This window comes from Gobio gobio (assembly GCF_949357685.1).
Source record: "Gobio gobio genome assembly, chromosome: 13".
Classification (NCBI taxonomy): Eukaryota; Metazoa; Chordata; class Actinopteri; order Cypriniformes; family Gobionidae; genus Gobio; species Gobio gobio.
Genome location: NC_137106.1, coordinates 17,528,850 through 17,548,274, shown reverse-complemented (window position 1 = coordinate 17,548,274; position 19,425 = coordinate 17,528,850). Strand labels below are relative to the sequence as shown.

The 19,425-nt window shown below is 37.2% G+C and overlaps 1 protein-coding gene across 1 annotated transcript; it reads left to right on the top strand.

Moving 5' to 3' along the window:
• Positions 1-568: 568 nt before the first annotated feature.
• Positions 569-19,069, top strand: ivd (isovaleryl-CoA dehydrogenase). Its single transcript, XM_079833722.1, has 12 exons — positions 569-861; positions 7,733-7,822; positions 7,914-7,965; positions 8,095-8,264; positions 8,453-8,546; positions 11,685-11,815; positions 12,193-12,289; positions 12,385-12,478; positions 12,576-12,657; positions 14,288-14,392; positions 14,523-14,595; positions 17,270-19,069. The coding sequence occupies exons 1-12, from the start codon at positions 733-735 to the stop codon at positions 17,401-17,403; spliced, it is 1,251 nt and encodes a 416-aa protein (XP_079689848.1). The 5' UTR covers positions 569-732; the 3' UTR covers positions 17,404-19,069.
• Positions 19,070-19,425: the final 356 nt, after the last annotated feature.

Here is a 19,425-nt window from a genome sequence, read left to right as displayed (position 1 = left end):
AAACGGATTCTATTTAACTACATTAAAACAGCTTTAAAGCTTAGGCTACTATATTTGTATTCTGTAAAAAATGCTTGAGGTTGTCATTCCTCAACATTCCAATGTAGCCTATATAGCCTAACTCATAATAAAAAAATCTTAAACAAAAAAATAAACTTAATTTCTAAAATAAAGCCCAGGCAAATGTGATTCACACAGGGACTTCTGGAAATGGCCCCTTTATCTTAAATTCTAATGCATGCATCATTTTTACTTCTGAAAACATAATAATCAAAATGATTTTACCCTATAAATAAGTAGGCTACATATTGATTTGTTTATTTTTTCTCCGTAAATTAAAGTAATTCATAGCCTTTTCGATTCATTTCTTTAAAAGTCACATGTAGGCTATGGATTTTTTTCAATTAAAATGTACTGTAGGTAACTTACTGTTAACCAATGTACAGGTTTTACTGTAGCATCTTTTTGTTGTTGTTTTTCTAAAGCGTTTTGAGGTCGTCATAGTTTGTTCGGCTGTAGTTTGTACTTCGTCGCTGTAGGTGGCAGTAAAGCTTCAGTGGCGGGTAGAGGTCACGTTACACAACAGAAGAGAAGGAGAACGCAATTCCTTCCACTGCATTTTAGGGAACTTTAGGACTGCCCTCCTCCTGCACTTTTAACCTGTCCAAGTGCACTTGTATAAGTAGCTCATCGATTTCCCCTTTTGTTCTGTCATCCTGCAGTCACTACAAAATGTTTGCTGTCAGAAGAGCATTGCGTCTTTGTCAAAGAGTGGCAAATGTTAGTGTTTCGCAACGAGGATGCGTTGGAGCTGTTCCAGTGGACGACATTGTGAATGGTCTTACCGAGGAGCAGATCCAGGTATCCCACACACATCCCCGCTACGTAACCCAGAGCCAACGCTCGTAAAATATCAGAGTTTCTTGTTTACGTCTTGTTAAAAACGTTCATAAGAATGTGTCAGTTTGTTGTGCGTGTTCACACAATGACCTCTGACACAATTCTAGGAACTTACAAGAGATTGTATATGTTTAGTCGCCAGGAATTTATCGCGCAATTATATTCAACTTCAATTAGAGCACACTGGACAAGAAACTGTCAGTCAGAGTTGTGTTTCTGACCTGACATTGAAAAACGCATCAACTACAGATCCAACATTAAAATGAAAACGTATACGTTTTAAACAGATAGTTTAAAGTGACATGTTTTTACGGTTTTCATATGCTGCCTTCACGTGCTATCGGAATTATCGTAAATACGAGTTTCCGAGGTAAAAATTGCACATGAACGCCCCCGCATTCTGAAACTTGAATGCAATGAGCTCGTAATCACGACTTCAGAAGTCGGAATTATCAAATTTCCGATAGCACGTGAAGGCAGCATTCTCTGTGCTGCCTGTGTCACATGAACTTGTTGGGTGGGTGTGTGAACGGTAGGCGCGTTTTGATTGGACAGGATCATTTCAGATGCCCTTCATTAGTTTTTATAGCAGCCCACTTGAACTGGTGGTCATAATAACGCACCTTACAAAATCTGAAATTGAACACATATGGTTTGGACATGGTAGTCTCATTGTGAGGAATTGGCAAATATCCCTCTTAGTCCAGATCTTTTTTTTTATGGTTTCCAAGTCTGCATGTACACTTTTACACATTTACACTTTACACTACAAAACACTACGATAGTATAGTACTTTATTCCACAAAAATGCAGCACAGACAGTTATAATGTTACAATAGTTTCTGTTTTAAATAAATGCTGTTCCTTTGAACATTCTACTCATCAAAGAGTCCTACAAAAAATACTAAACTTTTCAACGCTGATAATAACAAGAAATATTTCCGGAGCACCAAATCCTCATATTAGAATGATTTCTGAAGGATCATGTGACACTGAAGACTGGAGTAATGACATCACAGGAATAAAATACATTTAACCCTCTGGTACTGTTTGCGTGTCGGTCAAAAATTACCTTTTTTCCCCAATTAAATCATTGTACTATATTTTAGTTTGATAATGTTTTTTTGTTTAATAGTTTGTATTTTTAGGGGATTTATGGTGCTAAATTATATTTATGCATATATTTATGATATTAATAATCAATTTATTCACTTCTTGAGCATGGACCTGAAAATACAATTTCCAATTTAAACAGTCATAAATCTTGAATGCTTTGGAGCACAGACTTAAAGCTGCAGTCTGTACATTTTGTACATTTACAGTTTGAAATGAAACCTGCAATTGCAGTTCCTTGTGGAATTATCTTTATGTGGGTTGTTGTGCATCGTCACGGCTCCTTAGTGTGGATGAATCTAATGTTTTAAGGAGTAATATGTGTAGGCTGCCACTGCACTGGTGTGGATACTGTACTTCGGAATTACAGATGTGACCAAAATAATATGTTTCACCGGAAAATGTCATCTGAACAAGTAACATGTCAGCCACTTTTGTTCTGACTGAGCATTACAAAAAATCGTGCTACAAATGCTGATTAAATCTAACGATAGCTTGGCTCACATCACATCCAACCATGCAAATTGTTTTTATTTTTATACTTTGTTCTCAAATTGTTAAAGGTGTCATAAACTGGCTTTTAAAAAAAATGTATACTGTTGTCTGAGGTCTACTTGTGACGTTCGCGTGGTTTTACATTCAAAAACATCATACTGAATAAGTAATAGGCTATTTTCTGCCCTTGTTTTGAGCCTCTCTTAAGACTGCACTGAAGACTTGGAGGTAAATGCCCATGGCTAGGATTGGATAAGCTTTGCATATTTAATGAGCTTCGGCTCCCCCATGAGTAGGCGTGAGGCATTGTTTTGAAAGCGTGTGGGGAAACGGCAACCGGATTCGTCCCTCAGGGCTCACAAAATGTCTTTATCAAACAAACACAATGATTTATCTCTCATCCACCCGCAATTAATAAAAGAATGTTACTTTATATTACTTGGCCCGCCCGATCGGTGGATATACGCACGCTCCAAGTACGTTGCAGACAGAGCATGATCAAAACGATTGTATTTTTCTTTCAAATATCAAGTCAAGAGAGTGAACAACGCACATCAAGAAATTCATGTTATTTCACTATTTAAGATGATATGTATCTAGAAAACACATAGCCCGGGACGTTGGGCTTTGCGAGCCCTGTGACAGTGGCAAATTATGTTTAGTTAGACATGTACACAATGTAACTAGGGCTGTAATCTCCCAGTCGATTATTAGTCGATACGTTCTGGCTCGACCAAAATTCTGATTGGTCGTTTTTTTTTCCCCGTTCATTTCATCAGTTTTGCAGCGTTCATTTCATCAGGTGGAAAGCACTAATTGCTTATGGGGGTGTTTTCAGAGCACCCCTGTTTCACAGGTAACAGTCTGTCTTCAGAACACCCCCCCTTGTTTTCACTTCTTTTGGATTAGCCCAACCCACTGGAGAAGAGAGACAGATTGAAGTTAGTAGGCTACTTTGCTGTATAGGCCTATTATTTATTAAATTGTGAGAGTGTTTTCCTAGTCAGTCCTCTTCTACCATGTCAACAAAGACATCGGTAATGTGGCAGCATTTAAAAAAAAATAGAAAATGGGGAAAAAAGTCGAATGCAAATTTTGCAAGCAACATTTTGCATATCACAGCTCGACGACAAACATGTCATATCACCTAAAAACAACGGCTAAGCTAACTTGTCTGTGTTTGGTTGCCCCGTCTGTTTTGAGTTGCCCCGTCCCTTTTATTATTGTGCAAACTGCAAATTTATTTATAGTATTATTTATTGGATTTGGGCACTTTATTATTTTATTTTTAATTTGGAGCCTAATGCGCGATGCGCTTTGCCCACTGTTTGTATTCGTTTTGAGCTTATGCTTTATTTTTCAGTTATGCACTTTATTTTGTTTCTGCTCTTGATATGGCTTGTTTAATAAATATTCCTTTTTTAAAGTGTACGTGCCTTTTGTGGCTTTTAAGTCTATTCGTGTCTCAGCCGCGAAGCTGAGCTGATCCTATGTTCGAGCTGCACAGAGCAGCTTAAATGATTGTGTCTGTCAGTTATTATAATACATATGACAAAAACAATTGTCTAAATTTTGTTGCATATTCCTCAAAAGTTCTTGTGATGATATCACTAGTTGACAACATAGTACTATATTTTCGGAAATCACAGGCTATGATATTGCACAGGTGCACGTGATGCAATGCTGTCAGAGCCGACAGACTCGTGTGTCAAACTCATTTCAGTCAAAAACGATTTAATATACTGCAAATAGCCTACTAGTTTTTTATGTTTATTTATAATTAATTTAGGCAGACAACAAGGCCACCAAGTACTGCGCACAGTGCGCAGCTAATAAATGTAACGTTTTTTTTTGCCGATTTTTAGTCGAAAATTTCAGGACTTCAGTCGACCAAGATTTTCTTTGGTTGATTACAGCCCTAAATGTAACATTGTATTTGATCTGTAACAATGCAATACTATCACATATAAAAACATTTTTACTCACATTAGTGTGTTGCTTCATTCATTCATGTAATCTCATCCTGTCTGCAAACCCAGTCTCCTTTTTACAAACGAATCCGTGGTTACATGAACATGCGTGTATTGTCTTCCCCACGTGAGCTGGATATTAATTAAAAATAAAGTTCAACCACACATTCCCAATATTAGAATTCGAAGGAAGCTTATGCAGCGACTGTGTTCTTCCACAACCAGGCACAGCGCAATATCTTGCTATCTTCGGGCATGTTTTTTGCTCAGTAGCGCGATCCGTTTAGCTCCACGAGTCGGTGGGCGGGGCTACAAAATCAGGCGTACTGTTGAGGCGGCGTTTCAGCATACGATGAGGTCAAGGGCCGACACATTCTGAGATTGAGCGTTTTCTGGGCCTGGTGTCAATAAAAGCTTTTCTTTGACTAATGAGGAAGTTCTCAGCTCTGAAACTTACAGGATATTCTTATATCACGATTAACTTTTATATATTAAAGGCTCAAGGGAAAGTTGTTTTTCAATTCATCACCCCTTTAATGTTAACAACATCAGCATTGCGTGACTACGTGCATTTAGTGTGTTTTAGCATTACATGTAGATTTTAATTCCTGTACTGTCTAATCTTTTGCTTTTGACTACGGGTGAATCTCCAGTTGTCACTGCTGATTGTCGTTTGGACCTTTCTGGAATACTATCCACCATCAAATGATACGTTTAATTATTTCAGCTGCTGTGAGAAAAGGCTATAAATGATCCGTCACCTGCAGCATCCACACACACGATAGCCTACTAGCCAGACTCTTTCTTTATGTTTACAGACGTGATGTAATGACGCAAAGACATGCTCGAATTTCCCATGAAAATCCACCAGTACCACACATAATTACAACAGTGTTTCCCACACATAGACTAATTTGTGGCGGTGCTCCACAGAATCAACACCGGCCGCCACATATTGCGCGTCGTTCTTTTTTTACGCTATATAAAATGTTCGTTCAGCTGCATTTGCTTTCCCTGCTCTCTCTCACTCACGCGTGTCTCTCGCTCTCCAATGGCCAAACCTGCTTTTTATATGAAACAAAGTCTAAGCTTTTAAAATTTTAAAGGTTTAATACGAAATTCAAACACGAAATAGTGTTTTGCCGCTAATGTGGCAGTTAAAGCCGAGGCGTTGAAAAACAGTTGCGACATGCTCTCATCTCCCGGTGGCGCGCGCGGTTACGTGGTTCATGGAGCTCTCAATAGTTCCACACATATAGCGCTGTCAATGCATTTGAATGGATAGACGACCGTTTTGTACCATACAGGTATTTGCTGCAATTTTTGGTAAACAGCCCAGCATAGTGTGCATGGATTATTACGTCACCCATTTACAGTATCATTTTATTATGGAGATGCAACATTGTGTTGTGAACTTCTGTTGTTTCTTGAAGTAGAGACCAGGAGACGTCCGGATCAAACAGAAGTAATTCTTTTAATGAGAACTCTGTGCTGCAGGTCGTCCGAAAACAGTCTGATTTAACAGTACAAAATAATGCTATTTATCTACATTTCAGGGGGAGGGGTTATACAGCAGAGGAGGAGACACTCTGAACAATACAATGCAAATGTTGTATAGGTAAAAAGGACACACCCTACATAACTGTGTCTCTCGTCCAGATTCAATCAGCATAACAGTGCCATTCAAATGCATAGATGCTAATCCAATCACTCAGGCAGTATTGCTCTAAACTTGTCATGGTAAATAGTCAGGAGATGCATAAAGACAAAAGACTTAATGTCTCAACCACTTACACAGCCTGACGTAATCTTCTCCTTAGAATTTCCTCAAGTTTACTTCAAAATGTAAAACACAAATATAGATAATGTTTTCAGTTATATTCTATTACATTGGAACCTAGATATAACAATGTATAAATTTGTAATCCCACAATTGTTAACATTAATGTTTTTCTTGTATTTAGCCCTCAGGTATTGCTTACTAATTGCTCACACTCATACTCATTGATGGTCAAATGTGACCACACACCTTAACTATTTTTCAATTATATTTTAGTTTAATAATATTTATTGAATATTTTGAGGAGATCTTTTGGAACTAAATAGGCCTAGTATTTGTGCAATAATTATGGTCCATTAATTACCATTTAATGAGTTAAAATATTTTTCTTCTAATATTTTTCTTATTTATATTACAATAGAGAATTCCAATGCAAAGAGGCAAATTAGAGTCATTTTGTGGCTGGAAAAATAATACATTTCATTTGTAATGCCATGGTTTACCCACTATAGGTGCCTGTATGGCTCTTTAATAAATATGTATCTAGTGGCTCAAAACAATATTGAAGATCATAACTGCTTACTTATTTTTAGGTTTTGCTTTTGAATACATATTTAGACATGATCAAACACTAGATTTCTTTAAATGTGAAATTTTAAAACGTTAATAACTTGCATCTTAATATTTTTTTAATGATACTTAAATAAGCACACACAAGTGAATATTAATGAATGCGAGCAAATATAAGTTAAACCAAGAAAAGTTTAAAATAGTGCTAAAAAGGCAAACTTATTTTTCCCTACATGTACAGTAGGCTATATACATATATTGATAATGAATAGATCAAAATCAATATTTGTGCCAATCACCAACCCCAAATTTTTGATAATTAAACATTTATTGTTATGTAAAATACTATTTAAATTTTAATATGAATTACATATTTTCCAAAAAAGTTGTACTCTAAAACTGTGAGAAAATCAAAGCCATGAATCTAAACAACCTGTGTTCCAAATTTGAGGTTGATATCTTAAAAAATTAGCTTTCAGTAAGTTGTTTGTGCGCAGTACGTAGCGCTTCCAATAGATGAAATGCATGTCCCATTCATTTCCAATGCGGTCATTATTAACTGCAAACAAGTGTGACTATTTTTTTTTCAGGCCCATTTAATCATTTTTTTTTGTTCACACAGCAAGTGCTAAAACATTTACCAAGGTTCGTACCATTCTGATGAAAAACGAATCTAAAAAAACGAAACGTAAAAAGTTTCTTTTTTTGTAGCACGACCTCCCATGCCTCCTTTTACCCTGACATGGGTAAAACCATGGTTTGTTGGTCTCTATAATGCCTTGATAGTCTTTGGAGCACCATGAAAAGTGTGCATTGGGATTGTTTTGTTGAGGTTTTTGGCAGCTCATGTTGTTTGTGGACAGACTTGCCTGCGTTTATCACACATGTTTCTTTTGAACACCAGCTCAGACAGACAGTCCAGAGATTCTGCCAGGAGAAGCTCGCTCCACAAGCTGATGAGATTGACAAGAAAAACGAATTTCCCCGCATGAGGGTGAGTTCCTGTACTTGACAAGTATCTCAGGAGTCTCTGTGTAATAATCCTGAGTAATGAATCAGAACAAATATGATCTTTTATAAACTAGGAGTTTTGGAAGGAGATGGGTGATCTTGGACTGCTCGGAGTTACTGCTCCAGGTAGGACCATTTACAGTCTTCAAGAAATATTGTTTATGATAAAACTGTTGCTTAGACAGTATTGAGCATAGTCTGATATGATTTTCTTTTAAAAACCAACGGCTTTTAACTTTTTATCAATGTGTGCAGTGGAGTACGGTGGAACTGGATTGGGCTATCTTGATCATGTGATTGTTATGGAGGAGATCTCCCGTGTGTCAGCAGCTGTTGCTCTCAGCTATGGAGCGCACTCCAATTTGTGTGTAAATCAGATGGTTCGACATGCGACCCAGAAACAGAAAGAGAAGTACATGTCCAAGGTGTGAGACAAAACATTTAAATTGATGTGTCTTGTGTTTTCTTAGCTAGCTTTCTATAACAGACCCATGACATAATGCATTAGGGACAATTAATTTTCCACACTGTAAATGCAGGCTAATTAAGTAGCACATTTAGGCTATTTATGGATTTTAGGGTTGAGTTGTTTTTCACAATGTTTGTGCTTCAGTTGATGACGGGGGAGCATGTGGGTGCCTTGGCCATGAGTGAGCCCAACGCTGGCTCTGATGTGGTGTCCATGAAACTGACAGCGAAAAAACAAGGTGACTGGCCTTCTGTTATCACTCTATGTGCTGTTCCGTTAGTCACCACTGTCTGCTGCTATAATAAACACTGTTACATCAGTGCCATTGGCATTCGTGCATATTACAGTATAACTGATTTGTGAGATATATTGTCCTTTCACATACATTAGCATTCAAAAGTTTTGGGTCAATAAGATTTTTTTTCAAATTAAAGTCAAGTGCCCCTATTATGCTTTTTCGAATATTATGCAGCATGTAATATAGTTGTCTATGAATGTAAACCGTCTGCAAAGTTGTAAAGTCGAAAGTGGATGATAAATATTTATTGTCTCCCAAAAGAAAGAATTGACTGAACTGCCTAAATGCGTTATCAGGAATTCCAGTCTCACTTCTGTGACCTGCATACGTAACACGGTAACACATTTACATAATCCTCGCCTATGGTGTTTATTGGCTGCCCAACAACATCTACTTTGCCCTGCCCTCAAACACCATAGCTGGTTTGTGTTGTGTACATGTTGAGAAGACGCTGTTTTCTGCGTGCTGTAAACATTTCCAAAGGATGAGGATGTGAAGAGTCAGTGGTTCAAATAACCACAGCGATACAACAGCAGTATAACCTTTTGACGATTGATTCTCAAATCTCAGTGAGGTCTTAATTATTTCTTAATGAGATTTACAAAACGCTTATTCATTAAAGATGGGACACTACCCACTTTATTTGGTCCAACTTGCTCCTCAGAATCACAACCTGTGAGTATGATTAATTATTGATGTATATATTTTCTACCAGGTGTTCAGAATACATAGTTTTGTCTTTTATATTGTGTAGGTCTCCGGCTAGCCGGCTAACTCCCATTATTACTGGCTTTGCTAAGCAGCTGTGGGCCACTATTACCTAAAATTGTGTCCATTAATACAGATTGTCTGTTGTTCTTTCTACTTTGAGTATGATAAAGGATGGACCAAGATTTATTTTAGAAACTTTAATATTACATCAGTCATTCACGTTAGTGCTCGGCTAACGTATGCGTTGTTATTGATAAATACAGTTCCTACATGTAAATACATTTCTAGTGACATAGAACCATAGCGCAGTAGGATTCAAAACATAAATGACTCTTATGGCGGTTCAGAGTCGATTCTATCTTTTGGGAGACAATAACTTTATTTATCATGCATTTTCGACTTTTACATTCTCAAACGGTTACATTACACACTGCATGAAAGGGAATATTCGAAAAACCATAATGGGGCACTTTTATGCTGATGTTGAGGAATTACAGTTGCAACATCTCATAATTTACCTCAAACTGTCAAGTCATCCTTGCGATGGAGGTTCGGGTTGAATAACTAGTTCTTCCAATGTTTCATCATCGGACTCGCACTCAGATTGATATGGAAAAATCAACGCCATCATTGCGGTCTTTACAATGTACAATCGCTGAGCTTTAGGAATCCTCCGTAGCTGAAATTCAGTATGGTAATGGGCATTTCATTTCTGACACCTGCTATAAGCGGTAGACCAATCACAACAGATTGGGCCATTTGGCCAATCAGACAGTAGTGGTGGAGCCAGAGGGGTGTCCAGGGTGGCACTGACTGACCCGCTATTTCCATTTCACCTCCTATTGAAAGACGCATTTATTTTGATGTTTGGTGGCACTGCACATTGTTCATGTTGGCTTTTTGAATATTAAGAGAATATTAATGTTAGTTGCCAAACAGACGGGGGTCGCTCACGGGATGAGTTGTTCAAAATCCTGCAGCGCCATTCACATAGTTTTCCATTAAAAGACATTAAAACATTTATATATGTTACAAAATATTTATATTTCAAATAAATGCTCTCTTGAATTTTCTATTCAAGATTCCTTCTTTAAAAAAAAAATCTTATCAATCCAAAGCTTTTGAATGCCAATGTATGTACAATTTTGCATGTATAAGGAATCTAGATCTTATTATTAGGAATGCACCAATATTCAAATTATTCCAATAAGCCCATAATTAGTTTCCTGTTATTGACTATAGCCGATAAATGGATAGGAAAACAATATTTTGTCTAAATAAATGAAAAATAAACACAAAATTCACACTCATTTTGGATTTGCAAAAGATTACATTTAACTCTGTTAATAAATTATAAATATTTTAAAAGGGTTAGTTCACCCAAAAATGAAAATTATTATTTCCTCATGTCATTCCAAACCCGTTAGACCCATCTTCGGAACACAAATTAAGATATTTTGGATGAAATCCTAGAGCTCTCTAACCCCTCCATAGACAACTATTTAATTAACACTTTCAAGGTCCAGAAAGGTAGTAAAATCATTGTTAAAATAGTCCATATGACTACAGTGGTTCAACCTTAATTAGTATACTTTTTGTGCGCAAATAAACTAACATAAATAATGACTTTATTCAACAGTATCTTCTAGCCTGTGTCCGACTCTTGGGACTCTATTGGCACTGTTTACACTACGTCAACAGCGTAAGAGTCTGACACATGCTAGAAGAAATAGTTGAATAAAGTCATTATTTTTGTTTGTTTTTTGCGCACGAAAAGTATTCTCATCACTTTATAAAATTAAGGTTAACCCATGGACTATTTTAACAATTCATTTTTACTACCTTTCTGGACCTTGAAAGTGTTAATTAAATAGCTGAGAGGGTTCAGAGAGCTTTCGGATTTCATCAAAAATAACTTAATTTGTGTTCCGAAGTGTTCTTACGGGTTTGGAACGACATGAGGATGAGTTATTAATGATAGAATTTTCATTTTTGGGTGAACTAACCCTTTACTATAACTAACAAATAAATATACAATATCGGCTGATATATTTCCAATATTAAAAAAATAAAAATAATAAATATAGTAAAATGATATCAATATATTGTGCATTCTTTTATAATTAGTGTTTGTATTGTATGTTTGTTATGCTTTGGAAGGGCCTTTTCAATAAATTTGTGACTGGAAAAATATCTGCTATAATGTAATGACATATTAGTGATTTATGCTGCTTGCAAAAATAATTTAATCATAATGCATAACTTCTTTTGAATGGCCATCTAATGAAAAAAGATTCATCTTGCCCCTAGAATGGTGACATCCAATGTTTTGCTGTTTGATTTTCCTTTTGATCCGTCATCTTTAAGGGGATCACTACGTGTTAAACGGTAATAAGTTCTGGATTACGAACGGACCAGATGCAGATGTTCTGATTGTGTATGCTAAGACTAACCCAGAGGCTGAAGGCCGGGGCATCTCTGCTTTCATCGTAGAGAAGGTTAGAAAAGACAAACCACTTCCTCTTGGATGATTGATTGTGATGCACCGTTCACACTGTATTACATGTAGCATTCACGTGATTTTTCCCCCCAAACCAGTTCAGCGGAAATCCCACCCTGGAGTTGATTCTAAACATTTCATTGGCCATGTCAATCACAACAACGACAGCCTACACCCAACCCTGATCCCTAAACCTACCCGTCACTGTAACCTCAGCTAATGAAATTGTTTGCAGGGTGGGATATCCGCTGAACTGGTTTGGGGGGAAAAATCACTCAGATTTTGATTGAATTGTTTCATTTTTAATCTGTTGTTCCATAAAGCTACAACTTCAAATGTAATCATATCATAGTCATTGTGCTTGTGTACTTGAAGGGCATGCCAGGATTTAGCACAGCGCAGAAGCTGGATAAACTGGGAATGAGAGGATCTAACACTTGTGAACTCATCTTTGAAGACTGCAAAGTTCCTGGTGTGTGAATGTGCACAAGTTTATTATGCATATTAGCGAGTCTGAATGTGTTGGAGGTACAAACTACATTTGAAAATGTTCTTTTGTGGTTTCAGAGGAAAACATTTTGGGACCATTAAATAAAGGAGTATATGTTATGATGAGTGGGTTGGACCTAGAGAGACTTGTCCTGGCTGCTGGACCTGTTGGGTAATTGTTGCTGTTTATTTACAGTATCGTGCTTAGAAATGTAAATTGACAAAGACTGTCCAATAGTTATTTTTGTCCTTTTTACACATTCCCTCAGCATCATGCAAGCTGTGCTTGACAATGCAATTCCTTATGTTCATATTCGTGAAGCCTTTGGACAGAAAATTGGCCACTTCCAGGTATGCTTTTCACTCTGAAATATGGAAGGATTTGTGTGTTTGAAATGTTTTATGTTCATCTACTAATTAATGAAATGATGTGCAAACTTTCGGCCACAGCACTTTAATTATATATCAAGAATCTGTTTGTACCTGCATCAGCAAATAATTTGCAGAAATTAAGCAAACAAGTTTTAAGGGATAGTTCACCCAAAACTGAAAATTACCCTATGATTTACTCACCCTCAAGCCATCCTAGGTGTATATGACATTCTTCTTTCAGACAAATACGCTCAGAGTTATGTCCTGGCTCTTCCAAGCTTTATAATGGCAGTGAATGGCAGGCCAAAATTTGAAGCCCAAAAAAGTGCATCCATCCATTAAAAAAGTACTCCACATGGCTCCGGGGGGTTAATAAAGGCCTTCTGACATTTGTGTAAAAAAATTATCCATCTTTAACACGTTATAAAGTAAAATATCTAGCTTCCGGCAGACCGCAGTCTGTATTCAACTTTCAAAAAAAGTGTAACTGGCGCGTCTGACATTTTGAACTGTGAGAGGATTACACTTTCTTCGTAAGTTGAATACAGAAGGCGGTCAGCCGGAAGCTAGATATTTTACTTTATAACGTGTTCAAAATTTATATTTTTCTTATAAAAACCCACTGATTCACTTCAGAAGGTCTTTATTAACTCCCCGCAGCCTTGTGCATTACTTTTATAATGGATGGATGCTTTTAAGCCAGGACATTTTTTTTATATAACTCCGACTGTATTCGTCTTAAAGAAGAATGTCATATACACCTAGGATGACTTGAGGGTGAATAAATCATGGGGTAATTTTAATTTTTGTGTGAACTATCCCTTTAAGTTTGCTTGTTGCTTTTTTATTTAGTCATTTATTTAGTAATTTACTTAATTTTATTATCACAGGAAATGACGCACACATAATGTGAATCATTGTCCATCATTTTGCAAGCAACTGGTGATAAAGAAAAATGCCACATGGCAAAATTGAAAATATTTCCATTTTAAACCATGAAGGCGAGCCAGTGGATATCACACAAGCAATGTGCAAACTTTGCGTGAGTTATGTCGGTGAAGAAGTGTCAAACCCGAGTCAATTATTCACTACAGAAACTGAAAGTAAAGACTGACTGAGCTTTTGGCATCTGACAAGAGGTTCAAAGACGGCTGTTGTCACGAACTTGCAATCCACTCAGCCATCTGTAAATACTACATAATGGCATTATGGCAAGTGGAAATGTTGGTTTAATTCAGCCATATATGTTTGAACCAGAAACTTCTTCAGAAGAGTAATAGGAAGAGTGAATTATACAGGGTCGTCTACAAGTCATTGTATCAGAATGGAAACGTGCTTGATTTATCGCTCTCTACAACGTTGACATGATTAGACATCAAACAGCTAATAATGTCTTGCTAATGTTACAAAAACCATGTTCCTGTTTGCCATCTCAAAATCAGACAGTTGCCTTCTAAAAATCAGCATACTTAGAAATGCTTTGAACATCATAGAAAGTCAGTGCAAAGCCCCCCCCCAAATGTGATCCCAAACATTTGAATGTATATATGCATGCATGCATTTCAAATTAAGAAAAGATATTAAACAACTATGTCTCCCCATTGACTAGCTAATGCAAGGAAAAATGGCTGATATGTACACACGGGTTAGTTCATGTCGACAGTATTTATACAACGTTGCCCGTGCTTGTGACAAAGGCCATTTCAGTGCTAAGGTAAGAGCTCTTTACACAGTTTTTGTTATTTGACTTCTTTATTTTAGAATGTTACATATCAGCCTGGAAATTATGCATACAGTTTTTCCAGAGTGTGTAGTATCAATATTGATTTGTGATGTTATTGTAGGACTGTGCTGGGGTGATCCTTTATTGTGCTGAGAATGCGACTCAAGTTGCCTTGGATGGAATTCAATGCCTTGGTGAGTGCCTAGAAGTTAGCACTGCAAAAACAGAGAAATAGCTCACGATGTAACTTAGGAGATCAGGGCCAAACCCTTCTGTCTTCATTCTTAACAATTACTGGGTGGATAAACGGCAAACAAGTCAAACTTGTACCTTTTGCCATAGATGATTTGTGCCTTGAATGTACAGGCAAATTTAATTTGCATGTACATTTGCTAATGCATTCATGTGTTGATTGATTGTAAACGTCACACACACACTATATTGCCAAAAATGTTGGGACACTCCTCCAAATCATTGAATTCAGGTGTTCCAATCACTTCCATCGCCAAAGGTGTATAAAACCAAGCACCTAGCATACGCTTGCAGACGCTTCTTCAAACATTTGTGAAAGAATGGGTCACTCTCAGGAGCTCAGTGAATTCAAGCGTGGCACCATGATAGGGTGCCACCGGTGCAATAAGTCCATTCGTGAAATTTCCTCACTATTCCACGGTCAACTGTTAGTGCTATTATAACAAAGTGGAAGCAATTGGGAACAACACCAACTCAGCCACAAAGTAAAATCACAGAGCAGGGTAAGCACATGTTTGGGCACACAGATCAGAGAACAGTCGGATGCAGTGGTGTAAAGCACGCCACCGTTGGACTCTTGTGCAGTGGAGACGTGTTCTCTGAAGTGACGAATCATGCTTCTCTGTCTGGCAATCCGATGGACTAGTCTGGGTTTGGCGGTTGCCAGGAGAACAGTATTTGCCTGACTGCATTGTGCCAAGTGTAAAGTTTGGTGGAGGGGTGATTATAGTGTGGGGTTGTTTTTCAGGAGTTGGGCTTGGCCTTTTGGTTCCAGTGAAAATAACTCTTAATGCTTCAGCATACCAAGACATTTTGGACAATTTCATGCTCCCAAATTTGTGGGAACAGTTTGGGAAGGGCCTAGCCTGGATGCCAGCCGAACTTAGCCCCGCCCACAACATTTTTACTCGGGCAGTTCGGTCTGGAATTGATCGGTAGAGAAGTAATTATGCCCGAACAGAAACCGTTCGGACCAATGAAATTGTCAGGGCGGGCTTTAGACGATGATGGACAGATGATAAACAGTAACGTAATCATCCACGTCATCAAAAGCCACTTGGGTTGAATTTGTTCTAATCCTAAACGGAGAACTTGTTCGTATATGCATTCACCTTTACTATTTCTCTCAGAAATGATGATCGTGTTGGTAAGTACTCTGTGTATCCTTAAATTATTTTTTTACAACACCGGCAAAGATTGTTTACACTAATCTTGTTCTTCTAACGTAAGGCTACTTATTCCAGCGTGCGTGCAGACAGGGTTGCCAAGTTTTTACAACAAAACCAGCCCAATTGCTAATGTTCCTCAAAACTAGCCAAAGACAAGCCCAATAGCTTTCCAGGGGGGGTTCTCCGGGGAAAAAAGGCATTTGGGGGGTAAAATATGTGTTATTTTGGCAGGGCTGGCAGCTAAAAATCGCATTCCTGGGTCTGTATATCACATAATTGGGGTCGCTTCAACCCGCGGACATGGCAACACAGTGCAGTTGAGTTCTGTTGACATTTGACAACTAACGTTATGCGTCGCTCCGTTGCTCTGATTGGTTGTAGGTCTATCCAATTGAGGTTTTTCCTGGTTCGGTTGAAACACGCCCCATAATCACAGCCCAACGGAGCAGTATCAGACTCATATTCTGACTAGAATTGAGTATGACGACATCAGGCTAGGAAGGGCCCCTTCCTGTTGCAACATGACTGCGCACAAGTGCACAAAACAAGGTCCATAAAGACATGGATGAGCAAGTTTGGTATGAAGGAACTTGACTGCACAGAGTCCTGACCTCAACCCAATAGAACACCTTTGGGATGAACTAGAGCGGAGACTGCGAGCCAGGCCTTCTCGTCCAACATCAGCGTCTGACCTCACAAAGGGTGGGCCAACTCCATATTATACCCTACGGATTAAGAATGGGATGTCATTAAAGGTCATGTGCATGTAAAGGCAGACATCCCAAAACTTTTGGCAATATAGTGTATATTGATACGATGACAACTGCTCTGACATTAGCTTAAAAAATTTATAAATTCAGGATTTTGGGTGTGTCTCAATCAGCTTCCTTGTTCAGCATCATGGCACTGATCAGGGAGTCGGCCATTTTAAGGGCAAAATCCTACTAGTGCACTGACACCTTTGCTCCATAAAAGTCCCACAATGCAACGTGAAAAGCAGGGAATATCAATGCTCACTATGTTCCCTTAACAGATGTTCCCAACTCGCTACACATAATGACACACGATCGATGTTTTAAAATATAAACCATTATTGAATTATATTTCAACATGAATGCATTACTGGATAGACTGGATATATATATAAAATATCATGTCAGAAAAATATCAGCTCTGTTGTTCATAAATACCGGTAGTGATGTTGTAAAATGAGGAAATTGTGTCGCTGGAAAAAAAGTCATCAGTTTCTCAATGAGTAGTGAGCCAGGGTCCTTACTGTCCTCACCAGCGCCTGAATTCATGTACATGATGTACTGATTCACGACCTAGGAAGCTAGAGAGCTGATTGGGATGCACCCAACATCAGTGAATGAAATCCTGCTAATTCAGTAAGCCAATATTCTTATGACTCAAGTCCTAGTTGACTCACTTTTGCGTCTGTTCACAGGTGGAAACGGTTACATTAATGACTACCCAATGGGCCGCTTCTTAAGAGATGCTAAGCTTTATGAGATTGGAGCTGGTACCAGTGAGGTCAGAAGGATGATCATTGGCAGAGCCTTCAATGCCATGTTCAAATAAGAGCAGGACTTTGCAGAAGAGTATCTGATACTACATGAACCGTGTTGTGTTTATTTCAGACAAAACAGTCGTCTGGCATCCTAATTTTAACACTTCCATTCATGTGAAGCATAGTTGCTAATTGGTTTCAAGAGCAGTGATACAAAACTATAACATGTCTTTTGGATGTCTAAAGCTGTTTATATGATGATCTGTAACAATACATAAAGTGGTCTCGCATACAAGAATGCAAGCAGTAGTAAGAGAGTTACCTCTCAGACCACCTTTGTCATGTGACTTGGGTGTTTCTGTAGCACATGGTACATGTAATTGATTTGTTTTTTCTCAAAACACGGTCAGTCTTTGTGCGTAAGCTGCTTTGCATATCTTCTCTGCCCGTAATATGATTGTTTGTGGCTCGTTTTAGGTGAATAAAATAAAGATTTCTTTATAGAGGATATTTATTGAAGTCAGTGTAATTCAACCATTCTTTCCAATTTCATTTGTTTGTATTTTAGTGATGTGTATCCAATTCATTTGTATAATCTTAAAATTAAAAAGTTGTGCTTTTGTATTGTACTGATCCCTCCAACCTTTGGGTTTTCAGAATTCTGCCTTACTGAATAATCTTGTTTTTGAATTAACCTTACGTGTTGTATATAACGATTGTTTAGAATAAACATAATCCTCCTTCCATCTATATCTATTGAATTTCTGTTGTATATAAAAGCTTTGCATGCTTTCAGTGTTATTTTAGATTTTATCAGTTTTTATTTTAATTTTAGAAATGCCTCAATTTACCAGTGTTATTTTAGTAGGATTTTTATACTACTATATAGTTTATTCATGTTTTATTTTTAGCTTTTAGATATTTGTTTAATTTTAGTTTCAGTTTTTTTATTTGGCTTTCATTTATTTCTATTTTAGTTTTTAGCCATTTTGGTATCTATTTTATTTTTTATTTCAGTTAGTTGCCAAGGCAACATTTCCAATTAAGTTGTCTGTTCATCTAATATTAATATTTTTATTTCAACTTTATTTCATTTAACTAAAATAATTTAACTATAATATATAATTAGTTAGTTAACAATAACAATGTAATTTTATTTTGGACATTGAAAAAGATGCCTCATCAAGCTGTTCACTATTTCTATTATCAGTACATTTCTTTAATTTCTAAAATTGAAAATAATTGAGAACTTTTAGACAATAGTGATTTAAATGTTATAAATAGCCTATATGTTAATCATTTGGTTTATTTTTTGAGCATGTGTTGTGGAACATTATTGAACAATGAATCTTCATTGCAAATTGAATAATTTATTTTCTTTTAACAATATAAATTCCATATGATCTACTGAGGAGATAGCCTACTTCATTGATGTAAACTTGATATTGTTTATACTTGATCATAGATTAGTTAAGTTCTTTGAACATGCATTGATGGATAATCAATAGCAGTTACAAAAATGTCAAAATTGAAATTGTTGTTTGAAGGGATTGTTAAAATAAAAACACTGCTAGAGAAAAGACTGTGGCTTATAACAAAGTATTCTGACACTTTCTGTCAGATGTAAAAGAGTATGCCCATGTATTGTAGTCAGTGTGATAAACTACACCTGTGTGTGAACTTCAGGGGAGCTGACTTCATCTACTAAAATGGTTATAAAGTCACTTTTAAAATTGTCTCAGAAAAGTAGCATCATTTATTTGAAGATTTCTCTTGTTTGATATTTATTGTCTGATGAAGAGAAGTAAATACAGTCGTAAGTGTCTAAATGCTTTTTGGGGTTCACATGTACCCATAGCCCTTTAAGAAACTCCATGTTGTCCCAGCATGCCATACGTCAACACACTGGCCGCGTCACAAATCCTAGTGAGCTGCCTACCTAGTCAGCATTATGGATATTTTGGGCGCATTCACCACGCGCTATTTTTGAGCATTATAAGTGCGTGCAGCATGTTTAGAGACTCAGCGGCGTGTTGTGTGTCAGTTCAGTTGACTGTGATGCCTAAAAATGCAGTCTAGGCAGGCAGACCACT

Coding starts and splice junctions, on each gene's coding strand:
- ivd (XM_079833722.1), top strand. CDS start 733: ATGTTTGCTGTCAGAAGAGCATTGCGTCTTTGTCAAAGAGTGGCAAAT. Junction 7,966..8,094: donor GCTCGGAGTTACTGCTCCAG/GTAGGACCATTT, acceptor CAATGTGTGCAG/TGGAGTACGGTGGAACTGGA. Junction 14,393..14,522: donor AAGGCCATTTCAGTGCTAAG/GTAAGAGCTCTT, acceptor ATGTTATTGTAG/GACTGTGCTGGGGTGATCCT.